Source organism: Pleuronectes platessa, chromosome 15 (assembly GCF_947347685.1).
Source record: "Pleuronectes platessa chromosome 15, fPlePla1.1, whole genome shotgun sequence".
Classification (NCBI taxonomy): domain Eukaryota; kingdom Metazoa; phylum Chordata; class Actinopteri; order Pleuronectiformes; family Pleuronectidae; genus Pleuronectes; species Pleuronectes platessa.
Genome location: NC_070640.1, coordinates 16,886,783 through 16,906,761, shown reverse-complemented (window position 1 = coordinate 16,906,761; position 19,979 = coordinate 16,886,783). Strand labels below are relative to the sequence as shown.

Below are 19,979 nucleotides of genomic sequence, written 5' to 3'. Positions count from 1 at the left end.
ACCCGCTTCCTCCTTAATTTCTTCAGCAGGACAGGCTTCTGGTATTTTGTGTCCCACCTTGAAAAAGGAGACTTTGTAAAAATGCTAAGTAAAGCAGCTTCTTAGAATTTGGATATTTGGAAATGTGGCGCCATCCTGTGGTTGTATGCAGTACTTATAGATAGAAATTATATTAAAACAGACAGGAAGACATACAGACAGATAGAGATAGATAGATGTACCTATATACAATGAATGATGTGTAAACACAGACGGTTCTGTTCCCTAAACAGTTAATAACCACATGAAAAACACTTTATGTCCAAAAAGAAAGGCATGAAGAATGTAGGTCCAGGCACTCACAGAGGTTTGAAAAATGTGAAAGGCCTTTATTTCAATGGGCTTGTAGCATTAAAAAACACACATGTCGGTTCATGCCCTCATCAGGGTGTGGTGATAGCGTCAATCAACTCGGGTGAATTCTAGTTTCATGTTTATCAAGTAGTTCATGGGGCTACAGTTTGCTTTTTCAGACCACTGCATGTTTTTGTCCTGTATGAGAAGCAACACGAAAATGTCTACCAAGTCATTCAGCAAAGGTTTTCAAATCAAACTGTGAAAGAGAGAAAATGTTCCCCACAAACCATGTTCTCAGAAAACGTCAGAGCAGCTCCTTTCCCTCGGGTGCTGCAGCTTATCATTTTGGACACACAGAGGGAGGGCAGACCTGGATACCTCGTTCTCAGAGAGAGGACAAACCCGAGGAGACGGCACAGAGGAAACAAGCGGCAAGGACTCATTGGTGAATAATTTATCAAAACATTTTATTTTCTTGAAACAACAACACAATTTAAGACAGGTCTGGCTCAGGATTTTCTTCTAGGTGAGTTCTTTTTGAAAACAATAAGTGCAGCATAAAATCAAAAACAAAAACAAAGTCAACAGGGAAAAAAAGAGAGCATCATCACATCCTTGAAATAATACTAATAATGAGGACAGGACACAGGAAAAACAAAAAACCCTGACGCCATTAAAATGTCACATCCCTAAAAGTCTCCACAAAAGAGTCAAGAAGTACAACTACGACTAATGCTCATCATAAAACCACTAATGCTTCACAAGATTATGAGTTTCATACAATGGAAATAAAGTTAAAAAGATCTTTTATTTATCTATGTGATACAGTACAGAGACATCATTCCATTTCTGTTTCCAGTAAACTGTGGAAATGGTTCTAAGCACCAACTGATTGGTTTGAGCTGTATCAGTAACCTATGTTCATACGCATCATATGCTGTTTAATGAGGGGGCATTGAGGCAAGGAGGGGGTCCAGCACCATGAAAATCGAACCACCCCCCCTGATTGCACTTCCCCTATCCACACTCTGTGATCGTACTACACTTTTCGAATACCTTGTAGCCCCTTATCCAGGGAAGTACCCACTGAAATGCAATAAATATATAAGAAAACAACCATGTACAGTATAAATAATGTCACAATGTACAATTTCTCTGTAATCCAAAAAATCTGAAGCCCACAACAAAAAGAGGTATAAAAGTGGGAAGAAACTCCCATTGCAGTTATTTCAACTGGAGTCAAACAGGGTGTATTATAATATCGCGACAACAAAAACGAGTGACTGAGGTGGATAAATTTGACCACATACAAAGTAGATTTTTGATTGAGAACAAAACTACAGAAGTCTTCTAGTAAACCTGAAAACAGATACAGTATGTACATGAATTGGTGTGCACAGACTGACTGGGGAAGGGGGAAGGATCCTCAGCGATGTTGACGCTAGCGGGGGATTATTTCGAACGGCTACACAACCTAAGCTGTGAATCCACTCCAGTGTGGTACGTGATGATTTTATGAGATTCAGGAAAAGGCTGGAACAGTATTTTGAAGAAGAGCTGGAACAATAACTCAGCTGATATGAGCTTATTGCAGGTATCGGTGAGTAATATTTACAGGAGAGAAATGGTAAACAAGGGCTGAGTTCATTTAGAAGTGGATTTCTCAGTTTAGTTTGTATATATGCTGCTCATTATTACATATCCTTATCAATATTGATTGTTTATATAATTTATCTAAGGAAAAAAATATATGAGTGTTTGATATAGTTTTTGTCACATTGTGACCGAAATTAAGCAAATGTCAAATATGACATGACAGAAACAAAAGAATGTGAAAACCAGCAACCTACAGCAAATTAACAAATTAAACTGATAAGAAAGGTAAGGAAACAATTAATCAAATTATATTTGTATTTTTACTATTCACAAATTAGAATTAACTTCAAAGGACAAAAACCCTTCTAGGAGGGAAAATAAATTAAAAAAATTAAAAAATTGTATTAAATCAAACAGGAAATAACACCAATCAGGTTTGGACATAATAAGTTCAGACTATGTAGCATCAACACAATAAGAGCTTTACTGTTGAAGGGCTTCCTAAATACTGATGAAGAAAATGGACAATATAAATGTCACGTTGGTTAATGAGCTCGTCAGCCTGTTCAAGTGTAAATCCAGCATTTTAAACCCAGTGGCAGTGAACGGAGCCGAGCATCACGGACCAATGTTTTGGGGCAGAACAGAAACGCTGCATAGCCGACCCCCCTGCACATCGTCCATGCACACCACGTATCGCATAAATTCATTCACAATTTACAATTATGTATTTTCTCTGTCATCTACAAACAAGAACATGGCAACAAAAGAGGTATAAAACAGATTGTTTCCTCATTTCAAAAAAACAAAAAAACAACTCAATGTTTTTTTTCCCCAGCTTTCTGGGTGTATCATAGTAACAATACCAACAAAGTGTTAGCTTGATATGTGAAAAACAAAGAAAGAATACAAAAATTTAAATTTTCCAACTAAGAATGAAACCATATTAGTCCACTGGTAAACCCGTATTTTAGAGAAACTGATGAAAGTTTTTGACTGGATTTATACTCACATGAAACCTTATTAGCGCACGTTTAATCGTCTAATTACCTCTCTTCTAAATACAGTTCACAAGGCCAATGTGGTGTACTTCTAGGCTGGTACAACTTTTAATTTTAAAGTAGCCAGCAAGCACCTCGAAGAATAGCACCCCCTAAACTAGAGTTTACAGACAGGAGTTACAAATGTGGAGAGTTCACCTGAATAAAGAACAAAAAACAGGAACCAATACGATGCCAAATGTGACAATCAGCTACTTCTCCTGTGAAGCGATTCCCCTGCTGGTACAATAGAATCACAGCAAATTCATGGACATATAGAATAACTAGATTGGTGTAAAAAAGTTCTACTGGATTTGCATAAAAGTACCTGAATTAATACACAGAACTGGCTACTTGACGCTTTTGAATCACAGCAGTGTCCGTTAAATATATCACCAGTTTTTCAGTGTTAGCAGTGCTCACATTTTTTTTTTTTTTCTTTTTGTTGTCCACGTCGGAAATGATTTCATGAGAAGTACCAGTCTAGTCATTCTATTTAAAAAAAAAAACACACGTCCAATCAGCAGCTGGTATGGGGAAGACAGTGAGCAGAGTTGGATTGGCTGAGTATCCATACCTTATTGTGTGATGTAAACAATACTGAGTAAACGTGATTGGCTGATTCAGTGTTTGCAGGAATAGATTGCCTTCGAAGACAACATTTGTGCTGCCATTAGAGTTTTGGTTATGGCTGAAAGACGCCGGGAAGGAGTCGTCACTTAGAAATGGGCGATGGAGCCTGAGGAGGAAGAGAAGAGGAAGCGATAGAGCTCAGCTGATCACAGGAAAATGATGCGTGTTAATATTAACTCATCAATTAGAGGTCAATTATTAATTCTAACTATTTTAAGACAGAATGGCACTCAGTAGAGCCTCTCTTTTTAATCCTACAGACGATAACCTAGTTCTTATAGTATAAATATAAAGGAAATAAGGAAGTGGTCTGGAGGTATCCAGTCTACTGAGAAAATTAAGATAAAATGTATAGAGAATATAAGAATATACGCTGAATATTTCCTTTTGTCCTGAAGTTTGTATACATGTGACAATGTGGTGAACTGTCGTCTTAAACTGAACACTAAATTGTGAAAGCATTGTGCGGGAATCATCCATCACACATTCGAAATCTGCTCTAGAAACAGCAGGTAGTCCAACAGAGTGAACATTTAATTTGCGTTAATGCCTTATTGAAGTTTTATTTTGATTTATTGCAAACGCCCTCTCTCTATTGTGGAGCTTATTAGACAGAAATTCATAGAAGCTGTGAAAAGATGCGATATAAATGTTTCTTGTAATAAAGGGGGTGTTGTCTTAGAAGTTAGTTTACTGATAAAGAGCTAAGAGGGTCCCTTATTGCTGCTACAGTACAAATAAATCCTAAAGTAAACTTCAGCAACAAACAAATGCATCTATGTGTTAATAAAACTAGATAAGGCAAGACTCATTTGTACATTGTACTGAAATGAACTGACATGAACTTCCTGTCTGGTAGACTGGAAATCAATACTACAGTTGATTGTAAGTCCTGAGGCATAATGGCTTAGAAAATAGAAGAGAACAGCGTTAAGTTGATGTGAATGGGTTGCAATTTAAACATATCTGTGTGATTACCGTCTGTGTGTGTGTCATGTCTTTTTTGCCTTATCTGAAGTGTTCACTGTTACTGCACGAGATAAGTGAGGGAGTGAGACTGACCAGAGTGAAGCTGTCATAGGTTTTCATCAGCTCCTCCATTCGATACTGTTCCAGCACCACGACTCCTGCCAGAGACGGGGTCTTAGCTCGGGCGCAGTCCTCACAGTGCACCACGTAGGTCTTCTTACTGCTGCTGTCACTCGTCACGAAGAGCAGGTCAAACACCTCCACCTGCACATCAACCCATTTGTGATGCATCTACACCACGTACAGAAACGCACAATTCCCTGTACTAGTGCAGACAGCGGTCTCAACCTGCCTGCTGAGAATAGGCTGTTTGTTGGGCTAGTGGTAATGCTGGTTGCTCCATTCTGTAAAAGTGGCTCGGAACCCTGAGCTGCACCACCACTGCTGCACAAAGAGCTGTTCACCTGTTTATTCAAAGTTCAGCAAAGCTCAACTCAGTACACAGAACCCTGAAGGGGAGAATCGGTTATCGTTGTCGTGAACGCGCTGTTATCGTGATTAACAACATCACTAACGTGGATGAGCACCAGCTGCCACTGCCACAGAGCACTGGTCCAAAAAGTTTATTAATAAAGAACACATCACGTGTGGGAATCACACCAAATTGGAGTCTGTACATCTTTGGGCCCTAAACCATACACATGGAAGTGTGAAGCCTATAAGATCAAAGGTTCTCCAGCTATGTGTCCCACATTATTAGATTAGATCAGATAGAGAGATGTACGGACAGTGAGAGGCGGGGGGGAGGAGTGACTCACGTCACACTCGTTGCAGTAGTATGGCGGCTCATCCTTCACGCGGCTCTGGTAAGAGATCTTCTTCCCTCCGGCCACCAGCTGGTCTCTTAGAATCTGGATGTGCTTGATGGACTGCATCAGGCAGTGTCTGAGAGAGAGTGGAAAGTAAATATACACACGCACATACACACACACCAATACGCACAGAGACACATCTTACTTGAGCATCTTGAATGTGTCCTGATCGGTGATCTTGATGGTTCGAGCCACATTCCAGGAAACGTGGATCATGGGAACGATTGACTTAACCTTCTTCACCTTGTTCCACTCAAAGCGCTCCAGGGCGAGTTGATACTGGTACGCTGGGCGAGCAGAGAACACAAACAGTGGTGAGGCTGAACATGGGCAGGGCATTAAAAACAGCATATAATATATTCATATATATATATATATATGAGACAAAGAGCAACAAATTAATATATCATCTCAAGCTGCGGTTTCAAATGAGCTATTCTTCCTTGTCCTTACAGTTGAGTGGTCCCACATTCCAGGCGATGTTGTTGCACCAGCCCACGGCCTGGACCCAGTGCACAGTCCCTGCATTGATCCACACCAGGTCGCCCGGCCTCTGGATGAAGCGGTACACAGGGATGTTGGAGCTGTAGAGGTCCTCCAGCACTGGCCACCAGGACCCTGTGAGGTAATCTACCCCGTGCCTGAGGAGAAACAGGTGGCAGCGGTGCACGTTAGCATGCACACACTCTGAAGTTTACCACTGCATCGTTTGTTAAAGCCCCATCACTCACTTCTCACAGAATCTGTTGATGTCTTCCCAGTAATGCTCGTGGACGGCAAACCACTCACAGTCACCAGGTCCGATGTTGATGTTGACGGAGCAGAAATTGTTGTTCTCTTGGTGACCTGGTGATAAATGCAAAAGTTTAGGAATTCTAAAGTTTGAACACAGGCCTGCTTTTAAAATCTGAGGATTACTATACACACACACTAGAAACTAGGTGGCAAAATAACACACATTCTGTGATCAAAGAAATAAATTTGATCAAGTATACAAGTAACAGGTTTCCCTCTGGAGGCTATTTCTAACAGCTGTATCTGTCCAAAGATATAAATCAAAGACTATTTAACTTAAACCACTCATACTTAAGATAAAATACAATATACCTAAAACAGGTTAAAAACAATGATTTGTGAACATGAAAAATGACCCAGGATGAAATTTAAACAGTATTTAATTGAGTTTCTTAATGTGTATAAGGCAAGGTTACATCTGTTATGCGTGATTGGCACTTCAAGGAATCGCCTCCTTTATGTTACTGTCCATTTAGAGTTGACATCTGTCTTGATGTTGGGAAGGCGGCATTCGATGATACAAAATAAAATAAAAAAAATCCCCCTCAAATGCCTTTAAACGAAATTAATGAGCCTGTTTTGAAAATGTAAGGAGTAGAAACACAGAGATTTGTTTTAAAATGAAGAGAGTAAAAAGTTAAAATCCTCAGAATATTAAACGCTGAAGTAAAGCACAGACACCTTAAAAAATGTATTCTTTGAAGTATTTATACTTCGCATCTCCGCAAGATACACTCACCCGGGGTGCGGCTTCCCGGCACCTTCATGTAGAGCTGCACAGTGTTCATGCCCAGGATGGTGTTACCGACATGGCTGAGCATGTTGTGGCTGGACTCCACTCTCATGAAGGCCGGCAGCTTCAGCAGCTCCTGCAGCTGGGGCTTCCACCTTATTAAAGAAAAACACGAGGGACTACGTGAAACAACAATAGCCTGAGGGGGCTCCGGCTCGAGCGGGCAGATTTATCATAAACTCACCTTTTAGGGTCTGAGAGATCAATATTGGTCCCAAATTTAATGATCTTTCCAGCAGTTTTCTGGTCTGAGCTGGGGGGGGGGACAAAGTATCAGGTGGGTAACGTTCACATAGTAGAACAGTAATTCAGCACACACAGACCACGGTTCGGTGCTAACCTGGGTGTGCTGGTGGGAGTTGAGGGGGGACCTCCTTTACTGTTGGCTAACATCAGGACAGCTTTTGCGGTGGCTGCTTCGTCCGAGCTCTGTGTTTGCTCTCCTTCGTCTTCATTCTCACTCTCCTTCTCCTCCTATAACACATCTGCAGGAGCTTAGCTGACAGGTTCACACCATGAACAGAGGCTTTAGTAAAATGCTGCAGGTTTAGTTGTTTGCTTATTTTAGGGACAATGGCCATTAAACCTCTGTTTCTTCAGGTTAGGTTATGCAAGTGTCCATTTTATTGATTTCACTTTCAGATTTTGTAATGCTCTTTCTCAAAAATAACAAACAAAATTGTTAATTATCAAAGAGCAGAGGATAAATATGAGAGCAGATGTTTCACGCATTCACAGAAGCAGTGTGAGCATGAGGAGAAGAGCTGAAACTGTAGCATAACCAAATTCAAGAGTGAAATTATAATATAATAATAAAGTATAATCATCAACATCATTTCAAAAATGTTACTGGATATTAAAAAACTGTGTTTCACCAAAATACCTTAAGTATTAAAGACAATAAAGAATAAATAGTTTGACGCTAGGTTATAGGGATAGTTTACAGAAAAATGGAAATTCACTCATTATCGACTCATCACTCGGCCAATGGAGGGGTAGTGTACGTGTGTGAAGTGTTTGAGTCCTCAAAACACTCCTGGAGTTTCAGGGGTAAACAGCGTTGCAGCCAGAAATGTTGTGGAGTCGTGGTCTCATACACTTCACCCACCCCTCCATCGGCTTCGTGGCGAGTAGACAATGAGTGCATTTTTATTTTGGGGTGAACCTTCCCTTTAAATGCTCTTATCAAGGCAAATTAGTCGACCACCTTTCGAGTCAATGCTGATTTTGCAAAAATCTGTATTATTTTTCAACCCTCAATTTATTGAGATTATGGAACTGTGAAGTCAACATTTCATGAAAATTGATGAACACCACAAATTATTTTCAATCACCTGAACATGCCTCTTAAGAGTTCTGTTCATAGTTGTGGTTTTGAAAGTAAAGCACACTCTCCTGGTTTCAGATAAGTTATAAAACAAGCATGTGTGTCCATTAGTGTGCGATGAAGGAAAATGTCTACCTGCAAGCTCTCCTGGAAGCTGGAGGCCTGGTACTGGGCGTATTTGGCGATGGTGGTGTGTGAGCGGCTGCTTTCGCAGGGCCACGTCTGCGCCGAGCCGCTGGTATCCCAGTTCTCATCAGCGGGCTGCTGCACCTGAGTCCTCACCTCCACTGCATGTTCTGCATTGGCCTCCACCAGGGATTTGGTGGAGAAAAGCCCGAGGTCTACAAGAAGGAGAGAACAAGAGATGAGGCAAATTCATTCAAAGCAGCAATTCTTGATATGGCCTCCCAGTAGCCCTGTCAATGTCGAGGTTAAGCAAATGTTTTCTCTGAATTCAAATATGGATCATAAAGTGAAGTGTTCTGTGTTCTTGACATAAGACTGGTTTCAAGATTCAGCAGCAGTGCTCAGAACCCGCCTCTGGCACTTTTAGGCAAGTCTCTAAAATCTTTATTTACAAAAGGAATGATGCAGCGTCCACATCAAACATAGTGAGGAGAAAGTGTTGTCCAAAGAGCCCACATGTTTTCTGTTATAGAAATATCAAATGTCTACAACGTCTACCACTGCACATCTAAAAATAAGGATATATTCTGTATTTATTTGTGCTTTAAGAAGAAGCCCTGTTTTCACCAGACAATAAACAATGAGTCCTAATTAATAGTGACGCTTTACTTATCAACTCATTCAGGGTGAATGGAGTTTGATCAATCCTGCTGGGCTAAATAGCGTAATTGGAGTGCAGTGAATGTGCTGAGATGAGTGTGGTGGATAAACTTACTCAGGCGGAGGGAGCCGGCAAGGCCTCTGATGACAGTGACAGCATTTTTGGGGTCAGTGCAGAACTGAAGCAGAACTGGAGAGAAGGCGTCCCTCTTGCTCTCCAACTGCAAACACGACACAGGGAACGCAGCAAAAAGGAATCAATGTATGTCTCTTAAACACAGTTGAACAATACACACTGTTGAAAACTAAATAACATGTAGACGTGATGAAACAAGATATGATATGGCACTTCTCTCTGCTGCTATCGGTTCAATGATTCGCATTTAAGTGAATTCTTATCATTATGATCGTTAAAATAGCTGATTTTCATAACAAATAAGCATCTGACACTTTGCTAGCAGCTCTGCTGAGTTTTCAAACTGTAACTGTGTGTAAAACTGTGTTTGGTCATGAGCAAAAGCATCAAACAATTAAAATGTTTGTGCTAAATTAAGAGTTCTAAGATAAAACTGAAGGGATGCATGTAAATGCCTGTACCTATTTGTATGGAAATCAATCAGCTAGTCCTCAGTCTGAATCCCAACTGTTAATTCAAAGAATCTCTATCTCTCTGTCTCTTTATCTGTGGCTCACATAGCTCGAGAACCGCTCATCACATTTGCTCCACACTTGGCATGTTTATTATAAGAAAGGCAAGTTTGGTGTAATCTGGACATTAGACGCGTTCAATATGAATCAACAACAAGCCACCAGATCAGTACTGAGTCAAGCTTCACCAAACTCTGAATTAACAGGTGACCTGCTCTTTGTGCAGCGGCGGTGATGCAGCGTCAGAGTCCTGCAGCCGATCTTTCCTTATTGCTGCTCAACTAGATCGCCTTTAAAGTTTCCGAAAGAAAGCTGAAACCAGCATCGCCACAAGCCAAGCAATAAGGTTTAGAAACAGGCACTGCACTAGTGCTCGCATGGTTAAAAATAAGAATTTGGGAGTCAATATTTGATGATGCTACAAGTCAGGCTGGGCTACTTTGTATGGACTCACGTAGATACTTGGTGTCGGAGGGTTGAGCTTTTCTCGAGGAATGGGCGTCTTGACGGCGATGTCGGGTTTAACGGAAAATGAAGAAAGCAGGTACGACTCCCTGAACTTCCCCTTCACCCTCGTCCCCCTGGAAAAAAGACAACAGGGCAATAAAACACATCAGTCAGCAAGACACCTACCTCGGAAATTTCCCTTCACAATCCCCGCCAGGCGAGGAGGATCTCTTTTTCCCAAGCACTTACTTGCAGGATCTGATCACTTCTGTTGCCGTGTTGCCGATGTTGATCTTGGAAAGTGGGACCCTCTGCTCCTCCACCTCTGATATGTTGAACGTGTGTCTTCCGGCGCTCTCCACTTTGAACAGCAGGATCTTCAGCTCCTTACACAAGCCCATGGACAGCGCTTTCAGTTTCAGTGGATCGACTGGCGCTAAGGAGCGGGGGGGTTTGCTCGCCGGTGTTGAGACACACAGTTTGGATGGGTTGATTGTTAAAGTTGACGCTGGGTTTGGAGCTTTCGATTCTGGGTTTCTAGCCGCGGACGATTTATTGTTTTCTAACTCAGTGATCACTTCCTTCTTCTCCTCTCTTTCTACTTTGACCTCAGCGTTCCCAGTGTCTTCTTTCTCTCTCCGGATGTCCTTGCCTCGTGGCGATTGATTTTCCTGAGAAATCTGGCCTATCCTACTATCTTTGAGAGGTCTGCTAGAACTTTTGGAGATGGCTCTCTCCGCGGATGAAACACCCCTCTCTTCCGAATCCTTAACTTCATTTACTTTGTTTTTGGGACAGATGACACTGCTTTCCTTTGTCTTAATCTTAATCTTGATCTCTTCTTCCCCTCCTCCGTCCTTATCCTTTTGTTTTCTTTTTCTGTCTGCACATCTGTGTCCGGGCTCCGTGCTGGGTCCTCTCTCTTCCTTGGTGGAAACAGTGAGGAGGCTGGTGAGAGAGGCTGTATCTGTGGTGGTCACTCTCAGCTCTGCACTCAGTGACCCGTCGAGAAGAGATGAGTCAATTCTCTCAGGGAGGATCTCGGAATCTTTACCTTCTTGTTTTACTTTCACGACAGTCTCAGGCTCCTGCACTGGGGCGTCGGCGACAGGTTCAGTTCTCGGTTCTTTCGGACTGTGGGATTTCCCAAGCGAGTCTGAGGTAACGTGAGTCGGTGATTTAATATGAGCAGGTTTGGAGGACGCTGTGGGATCGGACTTGGGGGAGAAATCGTGATGCTCCTGGCAGTGTATATCTGGCCCAAGTTCAAGAGAAGAGGAGTACTTCACCCCTCCGGCAGTGCTCTCTGGAGGGCCACCAAACGGGCCGCCTCGACGCGAGACCCTCTGGCCTCCGAGGAAGGTGGCCAGGCTCTTGAAGACGTCGTCCAGCCCTGCTTTGTGGTGGCAAAGCTCACGGAGAAGAGACCCAGATGTCTCCCCATTGCTGTCCACGTCTTCTTTTGATTGTTCCTCTGCAACTTGATCGGTGGACCGAGGCGTATCACAGTATTCTGACCTGTCGCTGCTGTCAGCTCGCAAACTTCCGCAAGGCTCCTTTTCCGTATCGTCCGAGCTGTCGTTGTCCACAGGGTGGGGGGAGCACTGAGTGGGGCTGGGCTGGAGGACAGGTCGACTGATCACTCCCTTCCCTAACTCGTCCTCATCCTCTTCCAGACTCGACACTGGAGAGCCCTGCCAGCTCAGAACAGGAGGAGTGTTCGCGAGGTTGTCTCCTATTTCCCTCACCCCCACGGGCTGGAGGTCCGGGGCATTGAGAACACCTCCCTGCTCTGCACTCGTGGAACATGCTGCACTGAGAGGTGCTAAGGCTTTAAACAAAAGTGAAGGGAGTGTATCGTCTGGCTTTCCTCTCGGTCTGCCGTCTGACTTCGATGAGACAGTGGTGGGCTTCCTGCTGGTCTGTTTGGCGCTGGTTTTCCTGGGGGATGTCATTGTTAGATTTTTGACAGGGTGTTTCTGGGGACCGCTGTTCTTTTTGGACATTTTGTGGTTTCCAGATTTTGAGGGCAGCTGTTGTGAAGTGCATTTAGGATGAGAAGTATTTGCAAACGGCCTGTGTGTCCCCTCCGCTCGTTCACTCCTCACCCTGTGCTTGTGTTTGGGTGTCTCTGGGATCGGAGTCTCCATCCTACTCACTTTATCCTCTGCTGAGGCTGAGATGGAGGTGGACATCTCCCTCTTCCTGATTTTCATGCCTAACTTTCCCTCCATTGTAACAGCTTTATCTCTTTTCCTTTTTCGCTCGCCCGGCCTTTTCTCCTCTTTTTTCTTCCGCCTTTTTCTTTCATCGCCTTTTCTGCTCATCTTCAGAATATCCCCCTTTTTCTCTTTCTTCCCCAGCTTCTCTTTTTGTTTGCACTCAGGTTTTGCGTGTTGCTCCAGCTCCTTGTCAAGCTTGCTGGCTCTCGATCTGCTGTGGGGGAGCTGTCGTGAGCAGAGCGGCTGTGAACTCTTTCTGTACTTGACGTCCGAAAACCTGGTCTGGTTGTGTGAGGGGGGGCTTCCGTGGAGTCTCTGCTCTGCACTGAGGCCGGGACTACACTGACGAATGATCGCAGGATCTTTCCTGCCGATGGGCACTGTGTATGAAGAGGGACTGGAGAGAGCACATGGACTGCTGGCAGTGGATCCTCCATCTTTAGGGCTGCAGAGGAGGGATGAATAAGGGGAGTCTGCACCAGAAGAATGGGCGAGGGCTGGATCCCTTAAAATGCTTCTTTGATGAGTGCGTTGAGGTTCCTGCAGAGTTAATATTATATCCATTTAGACTGTGGTTCAGGTAAACATCTCTCCATAGGCCATATTGACACAGTGGATATTTTCCTCTGACATCATTGTGGGAAGCTGTGATCCAGGATTATAAACCATATAAACTCAGAGAGTGCTTTCATTTCACTGGTACCCAACTGATCAGCTACTAGATAATGGATAGTTAATATCCGTTAGGACATAAGAGCATGTTTCAGGGTCACAGGACACATTTGATATCTCATCAGCTGCCATTGGACCACAGCAAGCATTTAACCACTTCCTAGCCATGAGGGCTTTTTTATGCTGAAACATCAATGCACATCTTGAACACAGTTATTTAAGAAGTAAGTAAAATGTATGTAAGCAAGCCAGCAATTTTACATTAAGTACAACTGTGTCTTTTGACCTGACCTCAGAAATACTCAGGTTAAATCAGTAGCGTTATGTCACATTCTGCTCACTGGAACCTATTTCTGTGTAATGTTCACACTGTTTATATCAACAGTTTGTTTCAGGCACCGTAGCATTGGATTGAGATTGAGCATCTAGCGTTAGATTACAAGCTTGATTCCAGTGCATTTTACTTCCGGGCTTAAATAACTGTGTCCCAGAGGTGCATTGATATATTTTGGGATAAAGAATTGGGTTTCCCTTTGTATGAAATAATATCCCTCAGGATTCGGTCTTCTCACTGCCTGATCAGTTAGGGACCTGTGAACTGAAAACAGTTTGTTAGATTCTCTATGTTTATATGACTTATGAACCAGGATCACAGCGGTATAACATCATTCTGGTTATAGCCAAGCGGGATGTCAGAGGAAAATGGCTGCTGAATCTGTTGTGTTAAATCATAATGTTATGTTGACATTAATATCTTATAGATAAAAATAGAATACAACATTTTGAAACTCAAAAAACATTGATTCAGATGTAAAATTAAGCCCATACTGAAGGCTAATTGAAAACTGTGTTCCTGCTGTTTCTGTGTTTATTTCTCACTGTGCTTTGTTTGTGGTGATGGCTCCGTGAGTCCTCTGGAGGGTGAAGTGGCAGGTTGTGCTGTGGTGCTCTGGGATGGCCTGTGTGCCGTTGGTAGTGGTAATGATGGTTTTGGTGGCTGTAAGGCACACGGGTGTGGTCTGCTGGTGGAGACAGGTTTTTCCGCTCGACCTTCCCTCTGCTTCCGTGATGTGGCGGTCTGCTGCCACAACTCTGGTTTGGAGCTGCCGGGTTACTGTTACTGAAGCCATGTCCGCCAGCTCGAAGTTTAGAGGTTTCCTGGATGGTAGAAATCAAACATCATCCACATTTCTGCTCATCTGTTATTTTTTAGCAGTCATCCACAGATGACAGACCGACCGTTTGCTGTGTTGCTGAGGTCCTGTGGTCAGAGTGGTGGAAAGGACCCACCCTGTCGCTGAGGGGCTTCCAGTCATCTTGGTGACGGTGGTGGTGGCGAGGCGGGGAGGGGGCCAGTAAAGGTAGATGTCTTGATCCAGGATGAGGTGACTGAACAGAGAAGCATAGGCATCCTGTAATACTAGACAGGGTCATACCAACGGGTGGTGCTGTTGCACAGAAATAAAATGTCATGTTGTTGTACTAAGTCAAGAAACTTTACCTGATCAGGACCAGAGTCCCTCCTCCTCTTAGCAGGACACTCTTCCCTTGGAGATAAAGAGTGAGGCGGGGATGGACTGTGCTGGTGTAATTGGTCTCGCCGCTGATGGTGGGCCGGTCGTTTCCAGGGCCCCGGTCTGTTGTTCATCATCCTGCCTGGGGAGCTCCTGCGACAGTCTGAGGGGGCCCATCTCTCTGGCGGTGGCTGGAGCTCTCTGTTGTTGCGATGAAGGCGAGGAGCACCATGCTAACATACAACCACAATCAGAAAGTCAGAAAAGTCAAACGATGACACGCTTGCAGCCCCAACGGCGATTTCAAGACCTTTGAAGATAATATCGTTCCTGATCAGCAGGGCGTACCTCAGAGTTGCTGACGTTATTGTCCCAGGTTGCGTAGCGCTCTCCGGCTGCGGTTGGATAACCGTTGTTGTTTTCAGCTCGGTTGTGGAATGAGCGCGAGGAGTTGGGTTGCCAGTTCTGGGCCTCAAACGGCGGATCTTTACCCTCCCATACACGTGGATGCTGTCTGTGCCCCTTTGAGATACCTTTGTCCTGACCATGGTTGACTGTTCTCTCCCCCCTATGAGGAACACCAAACAAACTTAGCAGCAAGTACTTAGAATAATGGTGCCACAGCACAAATGGAGCTTCATACATCCAGGGAATGTGTCTATCAAGTTTGGTACTGCTCTGTTGCTCTAATGGCTCAAGGGAAGATAACTTTTCAAAAGCTGCACGAGCCATCCAAGTTTTAATGTCATATGTAATTTAAATACATGACTTGAAAAATTTGTGAAAGATTATAATAAACTATTGTGAATTGATTGTTTCACTCACCTGTTATAGAGACGACTTGATGGCGGATGATGTGATTGATTGCGCCCTTCTTGGCATCTGTAATGTTGAAAGTTCATGTGATGATGTCACAAATCTGTCACAATAGCCTACTTGCTACGTTTCGGGCAACAAGTCCAACTTGCTTCCTGACTGTTGATTTCCCTTTTGTGCTGTTTCTTTGAATCTCTGACTCAAGTGTAACTCGGTGGTGACGTGGTGCCCCGATCATTTCTTTAACGGTAGCTCTCATGAAACCGTGATGACATCAAACTGTGAAGGAGAAATCTCCGACTGACTCGATTGTCTCAACAACCGCTCACCAAATTGAGTTTGCGTGTGTATTTCCGAGGGACAGAGGAAGCACAGTGTCGACTTGTTGAGGTTTCTCTATGAGTGGCTCTTGAGAGAGACTGTAAACGACTCTTATCCTTACTATAGTAACCACACTTTCTTTTCTACTGAGAGAAAACCGAATAAACCTCTTTTACCACAGAGAATTAGCATACTCAATGTGACTCGTCTGAAGTTTTTAAATGATACTTGAAATTACTTTATTTCCTCTACTTTAAATAAAGTATAAAGTGTACATTATACAAGTTTATTCTATATTCAAGTCTAATTAAACATTTAACTGACGTAAAGCACATGTTTTTTTCCAAAAATGTAAAATAATTTAGAGTGTAGAGTTTAGTGTCTCTTTGAGAGTCATAATTGTTTGTATTCCCAAAAGCCACAACCTGACACACATACTTTGCAGTTAGCACAATGGTTAAAGCCTCCACCTGCTGCCAGAGAAATGTCATGTTGAGGTTTTTCTCTCAGTTGCAGTTTGAAATACGTTATGGTTACGTTCACCACACTCGTGCTTGTTTAAACTGCACAGACGGGTTCCCGCTCACTGCTGCAGCTGAAGTAAGAGCTCATCACATTTTCACTTAATCAGCCGGGAACATGAAGTGGTGCTTATCTTACATCAACCCAGACAACAAAGGCTGGAGTCCCCCCTGCTGAAATGACCCTCGCTGGGGCAGTTCATCCTCACTTTCACTGATCTTAATTTGTTTTCAGGAAGGCTTCAGCCCTTTTCTCCCCCCAAGTGAAGTTTACTTTCGTCTTATAGTCAGTTTTAGTTGATCTTCACAACATAAGTACAAAATCCATGATCAGCAAAGAAACATAAAATACAAAAGAGGCTATTTTAAGTGCATCTGAAACATATTTGTGCCCCATGTGAATGGGTTGCTGTACTTTCAGAAATAAAAGGCGACACTCTGTGGAAAAAACACTTGAACATGTGTTGATGTTGCTGCTGACTGACCTGTTTGTGTGGCTCCAGAGGTGAGTGTTCACTGGAGCCCATTGTCCTCTGTTAGGACCTCCAGCTGGATAGGAGTCCCATGTGTTACGGCCAGAGTACAGCTCTGCCTGGTGATACATGCAGCCTGAAACACAGACGTGGGCTTCATGTGTATGATGCTGTGTTTTTAATAGATTAACAGATACAATCTCATCCATAGTGAGTCTGAGAAGTATTTGTGGAAATCTTTAGTTTGTAATTCGTACACTTACACAATGTGTGATAACACTAATTAAGCAGTAGTTTTAGTTTCTGAAATAAAACTCTTTAACTCGCTGACTTATTCTATAAAGGGAAAAAAGCCTTTAAGTGGAGGAATCCCTTATTACTTAAAGAAAAATACTTCAGTATATATTACAGTATCAGATGAAAAGTACAGTGAAACACAACATGGTGAAACTCATGCAGGCTTATAACTTATATTACTATGTCAGTAGTGAAAAACAATTATCTATGCACATCTTTATTTCTGTGATACTGTAAAGTACTATTAAGGTGCACATAGTGTATGTTTGCATTTAAATAAACAGACACACATACACACACACAAACACACACACATGCACAAAGACAGACGGAAAAGTTGTGTAGTTACCAGTCTTGGTCTGTGTTTGGGAGGCCCTCCACTTTTCACACCTGAGAGCAAAATCGAGCCTGTGGACAAGACACATGGTTGAGAGATATTATATTCTGTCCATGACTAGAGCGAGAGAGGGAGAGAGAGAGAGAGAGAGAGAGAGAGAGAGAGAGAGAGAGAGAGAGAGAGAGAGAGATGAACATTAGCTGTATTTAAAACATGTCTTCACGATTCTTTTGTTCTGGCTTTCATCATAGTTGGCCTGTGATTGACATCAGCACCAAAGTGTCACTTATTTGTGTATCTATATAGAATATTGGATTATCCTGGTGCTGTATATTCCGCTGCACTGTATCTGCTCAGAGGTCCTATCATCAGTCAGCCAGAGCTGCATTGTGCATTTAGTCTCTCTCTAATCCCCGCTTCCCAGCAGCCACCACAGCCAGTGGCCATTCAGTGATGAAAACACATGGCAGGAAGACGAGGGACTGAGGCAACCTCCCTTTAACAAGAAAGAAATAGAAATCATGGCAGGGAGGGCTCCTATAGAATTGATCTCTGCACATGAGCCCTGATTTCTCCGTTCTCTGAGAGAGTTGGTTTTTCAAATCAACGCTGAAGCTGCATCTTCTCCATGTTGATTCCTTTTTACAGGCTTCCAGTAAAGAAAATTCCAGAGGCACAGTGAGCACAACGACTTCCCAATGAGAACTGCACCACCATATCAGGTCAGGTGTCCAGGTCAGGCTGGTTCAGTCCCTGAGAAATGTTGTTTTGTTCTCACTATAGTTTTCATTTTTATTTATCTTCCCTTTGTTGAAAACAGAATTGTCTCTTCAACCTCTCCAGTCTCTTTCTGTCTCTAATGCTGCTGCCAAACACTTCAGCACCGAGTTTGAGATCAGTGTTGCTTGCTGAATTGAGCCCTGCTGCACTATGATAGGCTGCACTTCTACATGCATTCTTTTGACCACTTCAACCTGATGTAAGTTTTTTCATTCACTCTGCAAATTAGTTCCATAAAGGTAGAACTTATAGTTGTGCAACAATAACCTCTGTGTGAGTGAATGAGCCACATGTAAGTGAGCAGCCTCCGTGAGCATCCATCTCCCACCAGTTGCTAGAGCAACTGAAGCCAGACAGTTCTTACTGCCGTGGCTTTGGGCTCTTTGGAGTCAGCTGCATGGAGATTTATATTTAGAGCAGGAAGAAGACATGACATCCTACATGTACATGCAATGTTCACTACTTCGTAAGGTCAAGTGAAAGTAGGACTCTCCCCTCACATAGAGCACAGTATTCCACTAGCTGCTAAATGAAAAGTTACAATAGATTGAAAAAATTTCTGGTAATTTGTCGCGTTCCATTAAATGTGCTTCTACATGTGACAGGTTTAATCTTACAATACAATCTGCATCATTACCTCTGCAGAGGAGGTTAGGTTTTCTCCCATCGGTTTGCTTCTGGGTTGTATGTTTCTTTGTTTCTTTTAAAGCAACATTATGCATAAAATTATTCCGCGTATCGCCACGGAAATTGGTAGAAAGATGGAATATGGGTCAGAGAAGGTTCCATTGAATTTTGGTGAGGATCCAGAAAAGCATTTTCTTGATTTAAAAAAATCGTGGATGTTTAGGGGACCTTTATTCATGATAGATGCAGATCCAAATAAAAATCTGGATCTATAAGGAATTAAATGTGGATCTGTACACCGAACTGAGAACCATTCTAGATGTAGGCTACTTTGCTTTCTTTGCTCAGGATCCTGGTTGGATCAATTTATTCTTCCCTGTTTGGATTTGTGTCCCAAAATGGCAGCTTATGCTTCTATCACATCACTGTCAATCATCTGCTGTGTGACAGTCACTGTCATTTAATTCATGCAAACCAAAAAATACTTGCTTTCTCAATTTGTGCACTATTCCTATTTTCTTTTTGCACAGCCAAGAAAGGACACACCTCACCATGCTTTTAACCCAGAGCTCTGTAGCACTGAGGAACATTTCTCTCTCACACACACACACACACACACACACACACACACACACACACACACACACACACACACACACACACACACACACACACACACACACACACACACACACACACACACACACACACACACACACACACACACACACACACACACACACACACACACACACACACACTTTTGTTCGACTGCACCACAGGGGAGCTGTCAGTCACCAGCAGCTTACATCTCACTCTATACACAACAATGGCTCAGATGCTCCAATGTTTAACCCGTCTGTGAAGGGGTCATTTGCAACATCTGGAATTCAGCGGAGAGGTACGATGATGTCATGTGCATGAGGGTTTCTGCTGTTTCGGTTTCTGTGGGTTTCTTTGTGTCTCTCCCTCACAGTGAGATACGCTTAGAAATGTGCAGAACAAACAGTGCCGAGTTGTGATGTAAAGCAGCATGAGGGCCCTTTTTAAAGATACTACAGTTCTGTTTCTGGCTTGCATACTAATACGTGTGTGGGTGTGTGGTCCAGGTATTACTTATGTTTTGAAAGTCATAGTTTGGGGACTTGTCTTCCTAA

The 19,979-nt window shown here is 43.0% G+C and overlaps 1 protein-coding gene across 2 annotated transcripts in view; it reads right to left on the bottom strand.

The window, feature by feature from the left end:
- Positions 1–786: 786 nt before the first annotated feature.
- Positions 787–19,979, bottom strand: part of kdm6bb (lysine (K)-specific demethylase 6B, b) — a 22,087-nt gene continuing 2,894 nt past the window's right edge. For both annotated transcript variants that reach the window (XM_053442296.1, XM_053442297.1), the window contains 20 exons: positions 17,428–17,486; positions 16,794–16,917; positions 15,476–15,532; positions 14,999–15,218; positions 14,638–14,883; positions 14,376–14,525; positions 14,016–14,294; positions 10,492–13,004; positions 10,250–10,376; positions 9,263–9,368; positions 8,497–8,702; positions 7,375–7,508; positions 7,219–7,287; positions 6,981–7,129; positions 6,178–6,292; positions 5,900–6,087; positions 5,592–5,733; positions 5,393–5,519; positions 4,668–4,838; positions 787–3,711 (listed from right to left, as the gene is read on the bottom strand). In XM_053442296.1, coding sequence (XP_053298271.1) covers positions 3,688–3,711; positions 4,668–4,838; positions 5,393–5,519; positions 5,592–5,733; positions 5,900–6,087; positions 6,178–6,292; positions 6,981–7,129; positions 7,219–7,287; positions 7,375–7,508; positions 8,497–8,702; positions 9,263–9,368; positions 10,250–10,376; positions 10,492–13,004; positions 14,016–14,294; positions 14,376–14,525; positions 14,638–14,883; positions 14,999–15,218; positions 15,476–15,532; positions 16,794–16,912 — 5,142 coding nt within the window. In that variant the 5' untranslated portion in view covers positions 16,913–16,917; positions 17,428–17,486 and the 3' untranslated portion in view covers positions 787–3,687. The remainder of the gene's footprint in view (positions 3,712–4,667; positions 4,839–5,392; positions 5,520–5,591; positions 5,734–5,899; positions 6,088–6,177; positions 6,293–6,980; positions 7,130–7,218; positions 7,288–7,374; positions 7,509–8,496; positions 8,703–9,262; positions 9,369–10,249; positions 10,377–10,491; positions 13,005–14,015; positions 14,295–14,375; positions 14,526–14,637; positions 14,884–14,998; positions 15,219–15,475; positions 15,533–16,793; positions 16,918–17,427; positions 17,487–19,979) is intronic.